This window comes from Cavia porcellus, unplaced genomic scaffold (assembly GCF_034190915.1).
Source record: "Cavia porcellus strain 051 isolate PalLab524CR breed Dunkin Hartley unplaced genomic scaffold, mCavPor4.1 scaffold_2, whole genome shotgun sequence".
NCBI classification, from domain to species: Eukaryota; Metazoa; Chordata; class Mammalia; order Rodentia; family Caviidae; genus Cavia; species Cavia porcellus.
In genome coordinates this window covers 94,062,809-94,071,197 of record NW_026947485.1, presented here as the reverse complement: position 1 = coordinate 94,071,197, position 8,389 = coordinate 94,062,809, and the positions used below count along the sequence as shown (strand labels likewise).

Sequence of the window (8,389 nt, the reverse complement as noted above, 5' to 3'; positions counted from 1 at the left end):
GATAGCAGGCTGAGGGATCTGCACTGGGGCCAGGAAGTAATGCTCAAAGTAACAATCAGACACCCCCCCCCCCCACCCAGAGAACTGCAGCCATCCTCAGCAACAGCGAGGACCTGAGCTCCTCTGATGGTGATAACAGTTGAGTTTGTATCAGGAAAACCAACATAAAAAGCTTCTCCAGGAGAATCAATGATATATCACCTTTCCCTTCAGTTTTTCTTTTATGCTGCTAGCTACAATCCTTAGGTGTGTCATCTATACCCAGTACCATGCTGATTCAGTTCAAGTGGGTGTTACAAGTTGATCACTGGTTAATACACCACAGCTTCCAATTCAGAGTATGTAAATTTTTAAGACAGACTGATTTGGAATAAAATGTTATCTTTTCCCTCTATGCTCCCTAGGCTTGGCATTTTTTTTCTTTAGCTAGTTGATGGTGGTTATGATTGAATGTATGGTCCATCCCCTGATGTGATAGTATTTGGTGCTAAAGCTGTGGGAAGTGATTAGGGTTACATCAGTTTGGGTTTACATTAGTTTAAAGCAGGGCGTGAAATACATGATGGGTTCTGTACTCTGTAAGAATGAGAAGACAGAAGTTTCACTGTCTCTACAGACATGCAGAGGAAAGGCCCAGTGAAGACATAGCAAGAAGGCAGCCTTCTATAAGTCGGGAAACAGGGCTTCCATCAGAATCAAATCTGCCCAACCCTGATTAGACTTCCAGCATAGAAAGACTTCCAGAAATAGGAGAAATAGAGGTCTGTTAATTAAGCCACTGAGTCTGTGGCATCTGGATATAGCATCATGAGCTAAGACTGAATAAACAATATATCTAAGGATTCACTTAAAATAATACATAATAAGGACACGCTTTAGAAATTCTAATGTAACTTCGTTAGGCAATAAAAAAACTAGTAAAGTGAGCCAGGTACAGGATCAAGGAATGAACTATGGATTTCTTCTAGAGCTGTTAGTCAAAGCACTGGTCTGGGAACAAGCCTTAGCAGGCAGGCCCTTCCTCTCTGTGCAGCTGTTTCTTGGCAGAGGGGTCAGACTGACAGATTTCTAAGGGTAGAAAGAGTCTGTGATTCTATCTAAAAACCATACTGTTGGTGGATACAAGGCTGTGTGCCACCCTGCAGGCCAGGCATTGCCTCTAAGAGCCACATGCGGAGCCACACACCCCTCAGGAACTTGGGTAGATGTGCTCTCAATCAGTCCTATTCTGGACTGGAGGTTGGGCAGAAAGATGACACCTTCAGAGCCCTTTACCCATAAACAACTCAGAAAATACAAAAGGCCCCAGCGGAATTTTCTTTTTATTTATCATTTTTGTTATTATAGACACTGACATTTTCAGCAATAATTTATAAGTTATATTCCATATATTTCAACTACTGGAAAAAAAGATAAAAAATTAAAATACAAAGAGACACTTCAAAAATGAGGTTGCTATAATGCATTATAGGAGTTAAAATTTAAAATATCAAAGCCCCCACAAACTGAAACTAAAATAAAGCTTAAAACCTTCCCATGGATCTGTATCCCTAAAATTACAAAATTTATCAACTGTCTAAAACAAAGAGTCAACTGTATGTTCACAGTAAGGAAACAAAAAATGCTTTGGTAAGCTATCTTTAAATATTTCTGCAGTCTGTATCTTGAATGATTATATATAAACACAGGCACAGCACATATTTGAGAAACTACCTCAGACTTCTTAAGATTTTTCAAACATCTTTAAATTAATCAATGACAAAAGCAATTCAGTTTCTTAAATTTTAGTTTAAAAAATTATAAGTATTTCCAGAGATCTTAAATCTCCCTCCTGAAAAGTATATAAAATGGTATGTACAATTTCAAACCCTGAAACACTCACATTCCTCTCTGACTCAATACAGGATACAGAACTTGCTTCTAATATCAATGCCCACATATAAGGTAGTAAAATAGCTCACAAAGATGGTCTTCCTCATCAGTCCAGATGTCAACCACAATCATAACCACATCCAAGTCAGTTTCCCCATCGCTTTCAACTTCAGGTGCCCTGGCATATAACCTGTCAGTCCTCGGTTACTGATACCTTGGGGGATTCTAGTTCCTTCAATAAGTCTTTGCCAGCCTCACCAGCTTTGGATGCAAAAAGTACAGCTCCCTGTTTAAAACCAAGATTCTTCAAACTTCGAGCATAGTCTGCATAGATGGCAGTGATGAGTTTCTGTACACAGCAGTTAAGGAAAAATGGAACAGAAAGGGTTGGATTGGTGCTCCACCCAGCGCGTGAGGCCACAAGAGCCAGCCTCAGACATCTCTGCTGGGTGAAATGCTGTCTCAGTTTAAATACCACTGCATTTCGTCCCAGCTGAGTGCAAGGCTTCTGTTCCCAGGAGACCCAACCACCTTCTTCCCAGAGTCTCCTACCATCTACACTCATGTGAAGATTCAAAAAGAAAGATGGGAGAAGAGAAACTTAATGCACCTCATCCCACATGAAAGTCTTCTAAGAAGTTGGTAGCTCTATATATGTAGGTGCTGTGTTTGTAGACAGCTCTGTCCATTATATTCTCATATCTGAAATGGGTACTTTGAACCAGTCAGTTTCACAGTAACCAGGAACATGATCTTGAGTAATATCAGGCTATAATTTAGAAGGTTTTTTTTTTTTTTTTTTCAGTTTGTAAAACATATATACATAGAACTACATACCTGATACAAAGAAAGGAGGCCAAATGTCATAATTCGACAAAAAGTGCAATAAAAAAAGCACACTACGGAAATACAAGGAATTGGGAGAAAAAAGGTGATTTGAGTGATGTCTAAAAACAAAATGATCTTAATTGTGGGTGGTCCACTGTGGCCTAAGTGACACATCTCTTTGAAGGACGCTGTCTTATTTCATCCTTCACTGTCACTGTGAATAGTAGATGTTTTTGTTTTACACTTTCTCCAGTAATGTTTTCCAAATAAATATATACAATTTACTGGGTAGAATGCCTTGTTTTGAAAGAACACGATTTTTAAGTATCAGGCCTTTATACCTCTCCTAAATTATTTCCTCATCTTTCTTTTCAAGTTCAAGAAAATATTAGTAACCTAGGGCTCCTCCTTCTGCCATCCTTTCCTCCTGTCCTCTTCACCCAGTCAAGCCTGCCATCAAAGATGAGTGACCTCTTGCTCTATTTATCTTTCCATTTCTCCTTCTCTCCTGGCTCTGGTGAAATACAGCTTGAGCTCTTCTCAATATAATATGTTTCTGTCTTACAGCACAACCAAGAGAGATTCCAAATCTCAATAATGTCACTTTCTTCCCCCTTAGCGTAAATGTCCTTGCAAAGGATATCTGTGTCTTCGCTTACTTCAAAAGCACCATACTTGAGACAAGCTTCCACAAATAAGGCCGCTCTATCAAAGTATCTCATGCTGCTCAACAGATCAAAGTAATAATTAGCCTTTGTGATTTACGTCTTTATGGGCAAAATCAATTAAGGGTACATTTCCATCTGAAGACTTATACACATTTTCCCCGGAAACTGAGTGCTATGTGAGTCACTCCAGCCATCTGTCTAAGCCTGGTTTAGAAAGGAAGGGAGACTACACATGTACCCAACCCCAGCTTTGTTATCATACTTAAGAACACTGTCAAATAGTTTAAATACACAGACATTTATAGCACTATGACGAGAGCCACATACTGCTATCCAGATTTAACAAGCAATCTTTAGATATATTTGCCTCAACTTTCCTCTTTTGCTTTTCAATATATAAATGTTCTATCAGAAGAAATGCATTCCCTTTTTTGTGATGTTTAGGAGGAAAATCATATCTTGCCATATTTTCTGTTCTCTTTTAAGTATTCTCTGTGCTTTCTTTCAGCTGTCAGAGCTGAATCTTTTCCAATTCTCTGAAAATTTCTTTTTTTTAAAATAAGTACCTACTGGTTTGACCAGTGTATTGATAGGAAAATGTTGTAAGTCCTAGACCAAATGAAGAATTAATGATGGACAGCTCTATTAGATTTCTTTAAGAAAACCTAAAATATATACTTCTCTTTTTCCTCTGCTTATTGAGTATGACCATGCAGTAAAGCCTCAGCAAAGCTGAAGCGATTAATTACGGGCAGTACTGAGCAGCCTACGGGCTCTGAGGGTGTACCTGTGAAGCATCTCTGCCACGCTAGAAAAGCTGCCCAGAGACAGGAGGACTAGGAGGGCCTTTGACTTCTGATTAACTTGTGGAGAACAAAGGTGGTCAACCCATCGCTTCAGAACATCAGCACATTCTTCAGAACTTAAACGGACCTAAGAAAGATACCCATGTTAAGAACAAAACATCCTACTCTAAAGAAAAGCAAAGCAAAGTAGGACCTGTCTCTCTGAAATAAACACTCAGGTCTGCTTTGGTAGCACAGCTGTGAAGCTACTGCTCACAGTGAATGGTAAGATGATTTGTGATTGCTGGACTCAGAGGCCTGGCAACACGTCTGGGCTGCAAGCTGGATTAGACCCCAGCAGACAGAGGAGATAGCTACTTGCCTTTAATTGCTAATAATGGAAATTCCACTTTCCAGTAAGAAATGTGGCTCATAAAAAACAGGAGGCAGGATGACAGTTTCAAGAAAACATTTGCAAAGTAGCTTTGCAGGACAAAAAATGCTTGAAGTCATGGGTCAGAGGCTCAAGACTGAGCCATCTATCCCAAATGCTCAAGACACCAACTACAATCACCAACCTTTGCAAGCCATGCCGCCCGGTTCCATTCGCCGTACGTCTGCAGGTAGCGGCAGGCATCTGCAGCTTTGTCTATCAGGCAGAGCAGCTGAACTCCCTCTGGAAGACAGAAGAGCAAGCCCTGCACATGGCACCAAAGCATTCTCTCTGACATCAGAAAACAAAATGGCCACTTGACTTCATCTAGTTTTGTGCATTTTACACAAGTTGAGCATTCTAATGTGAAAATCTAAAATCCAAAACGCTCTGAATTTTGAAACTTCCAGGGCACCAACATGACACTACAAGTAAAAAATTTCACATCATAAAACTTTTCATGCACAAAATGATTATAAAAACCTTGTATAAAATGATCTTCAGGCTATATGTTTAAGGTACATATGGAACAAAAATTAATTTCATGAGCAGACTTTGGTACTAATCCCAAAATCCAATTATACATATGCAAATATCCCAAAATCTGAAAAAAATCCACAATCTGAAATGCTTGTGGTCCTAAACATTTCAGATAAGGGATACTGGACCTGGACCAAAAAAAGTACTCTTGACTTGAATTTTAAATAACAAGGTAAAATAAGCACGAACACAGCCCAGGAAATAAACAGGTAACTCAGGGGCTGGGGATAAGCACCTACCTGGTAAGCGTGAGGTCATGAATCGATCCCCAGCACCAAATAACAAATAAATAAAAATTAAAAAATAAACAGTTTACTCACAGGTTTTATCATCTATTTTTCCAGGATTGTCCAATTTATGCCCACTGCCTTGGCAATTACTCACAGTGTTCCCTCCCATTCTTCAAATATGCTCTGATTTATATGAATGAATTACAGTTATCATATAAATAAACTAGTAATGGCCTTCTAATTTTCATTCAGCATAATACAGAAGAGAAAGATATGTTCTCAATAATAAAATATTTTGTTGAGCACAGGTCTGCTGTTCGACAGCATGGATAGATGCAGCCACAGTGTCTGCCTTACCTGCTAGCTTGCCATTGGCAATCATATTAGTTGCCACCAGCTTAATGGTGCTCTGAGAAGGTCCTGAAGAGGTGACAGTGGTGACCAAACAGGCTTTCAGTGAGTCACAATAATAATGCTGGTTGTCGGCACTTGTTTCTAACAGCAACTGCACAGCTCTGTCTGTCTAGTAAGAGAAAGTTTTTTTTAATTACACAAACATTTTCTACCAATAAAACCTTTTAAAATTTATAATGTGGAACACTAATCTATAGCTTAAGGAAAGTTCATTTAAGAAAGTTCTCATGATGCAAAAAAAATTCTCATGAATGCTTTGTTTACATAAACAAAAATTAAGTAAAAGTACTGCACACAAAAACAGTCTGTTGATAGATGCAAAAGTGACTGCCTATTTTAGCTTTGTGCCAGTCACTTTAGATACAAAAAAAAAAAAAAATAGCTGAGTTTCATCTTTAAGGAAGCCAAATTATAAGTCAGTTTTTTGCCTTCTAATAGTGTCTGTTAGTTTTATTTTAAAGGAAGCCTAAATCTTCAGGGAAGGTGATACATTCAAGAGGGAAATACCCTAATAGACAGGAATGAAAAAAATTATAAAAACTGACATACTTGACCCAAGAGTAGTAGTTGGTCTGTACATTTTCTTGTGTGATCATAAGTTGACCGTTTTACTTCCTGTAGATTAACCCTTTCCAGTTGAAATTTCTAAAGTGAGGAGAAAGGGAAGAAAAATTGATCCTTGATTATAAGATTTTTGAATTATTTCAATTTGATTATACTTAATAAAGACATTTTAAGAATCACTGTTTTGACTGAGAGGTTATAAAAGTTCAACAATTTAATAAAAATTTGAAAGGAAAAACCGTTGAAATGCATTACTATCTACGTGCATGCTTATATGCTTATAGAAACTGGCACCCGAATAGAACTCGATAAAAAAACTCTTCTGGAGGTTAAAAAAATTATATATATTTTTTCAATAATAAATTTAAGCCAAATGAATAGTTTATTAACAGGAAATTAAATGAGAGCTAAAATGAAACCTATAAGGCAAGAATTTAAGACAAAAATAAGATTTTTAAAAAAACATTAGTGCCTACTAAAAGCTCAGTGTTTGAGTTGCAGTCTGGAATCAGATCTTTACTATGCAAACATGCTATAGCATTGATTTCTATGATGTGGGCTTTAACTTAGTGTGAAAGTTTCCCAAGTTTAAGCAATTCAAAAGATACAATTAATTAATTCATGTGATAACTTTTAACTTAAGATTGTACTATATAAAGGACAATACCTGAAAATAGGCATTTTCACACAGTACATCATAACATATATCCAGTGGATTGCTCAACTTGTCCCAAGGTACAGCTTCTTTGGTTGCTGCTGTGCTTCCTGACTTGGCCTGGGACAAGCTGTGCAAGTAGTGGGCTGCCACAGTCCAGAAGTGCAGCTCTGACTCATCACCATAGAGCCTGGGAGGGGTGAAACCCAGATTACAATTCACAGAGCAAGCTTGGATCTAGACAGGGATTCTGTGAGTGGCCTACAGTACTGGGAATACAAGAGTCTCACATCTACATCCATTGTGGGACAGTGTCATGGGTCCTGGGAAGGGGAAATGGCAGATTCTCTAGCTACTCAGTCTCCAATAGCATGAGGCCCAAGTCTATAAGGTTTAGATCCAAGTATATGTGTTCTGTGTTAGGATCAATTTTCTACGTGGTTTTCCATGAGCACATCTTTTGGGCAATGGCTTTATAGTAGGAAGTTCCTTTGGAATAACTTAGTAGCTAAAGCATGAAAGTAATTTTCTGTTTACTCTCTAGAGCACAGAGGATTTTTAAAGAAGTGACTACTGTACTGTGAGAAAGTATAGGTTATAGCTTCCAAATATAATTTATCAGTATATTTAAATGCATGTCATTTGTATCTTGACATTTTAAAACACGTATTTTAGAAAGCTGTTAAAAAAAACTCTTTCAATATATTTGGCCTAGATCTCATGATTAAAATGTATTTTGATTTTCCTTTGTTTGTATTATTACTCTAAAAATTAACTGTAAGTCAATTTTAAAGCAGGATTTCATGTTTCTATATTGCATTAGTTTGGTCATAACCTTGATAAAATTCCTTAACAAGAGACATAAGCTTACTTGAAATTCTTTGTCTTTTACATAAAATACTGTTACCTGGAAATAAGCAGGCATCTCTGCAAGAGAGTAAATTCTGGATCAAGCAGGAGTTTCTTTATGTCACTGCAGACAAGAATCCAGACAGAGGTAAGACAAACATACTGAATCAAACTACAGCGAGGAAATAATATACTGTTGAAATGGAAAATTCCACTCAAAGTATATGTTTACATTTTACAAAAGTAAAGTTACTTTATCATGACTCTGAGATTACAAAAGCTGAACAGGCTAAGAATGCACTGAGGCCTCAGTAAGCAGTACTTGTCTCCCAGGTCTGAGGGCTCTGACTTAGCTTTGTAGGCTTGCCACAGTTCAACTTGTGCTTTCAAAGATACGAGCAGTTGCCTAGTAATACGGATTCTAGCTATATGTACTCCCAGAGCCGCATGTGCTTGCTCATAGATGGAGTTTTCAGAGCTGGCTGAATCTAGGGTGTGTGGGACTGAGGGTATGCAGCAGTAAACTAGTCCAGTGACTGGTTTAGCATAGT

At 37.9% G+C, this 8,389-nt stretch overlaps 1 protein-coding gene across 2 annotated transcripts in view; it reads right to left on the bottom strand.

Annotated features, from left to right (window-relative positions):
* Nucleotides 1-1,304: 1,304 nt before the first annotated feature.
* Wdr11 (WD repeat domain 11) overlaps nt 1,305-8,389 on the bottom strand; it is a 48,802-nt gene continuing 41,717 nt past the window's right edge. For both annotated transcript variants that reach the window (XM_003479630.5, XM_023561419.2), the window contains exons 22-29: nt 7,897-7,962; nt 7,002-7,179; nt 6,320-6,415; nt 5,714-5,879; nt 4,732-4,829; nt 4,156-4,301; nt 3,344-3,423; nt 1,305-2,223 (exon numbers count right to left, since the gene is read on the bottom strand). In XM_003479630.5, coding sequence (XP_003479678.2) covers nt 2,066-2,223; nt 3,344-3,423; nt 4,156-4,301; nt 4,732-4,829; nt 5,714-5,879; nt 6,320-6,415; nt 7,002-7,179; nt 7,897-7,962 — 988 coding nt within the window. In that variant the 3' untranslated portion in view covers nt 1,305-2,065. The remainder of the gene's footprint in view (nt 2,224-3,343; nt 3,424-4,155; nt 4,302-4,731; nt 4,830-5,713; nt 5,880-6,319; nt 6,416-7,001; nt 7,180-7,896; nt 7,963-8,389) is intronic.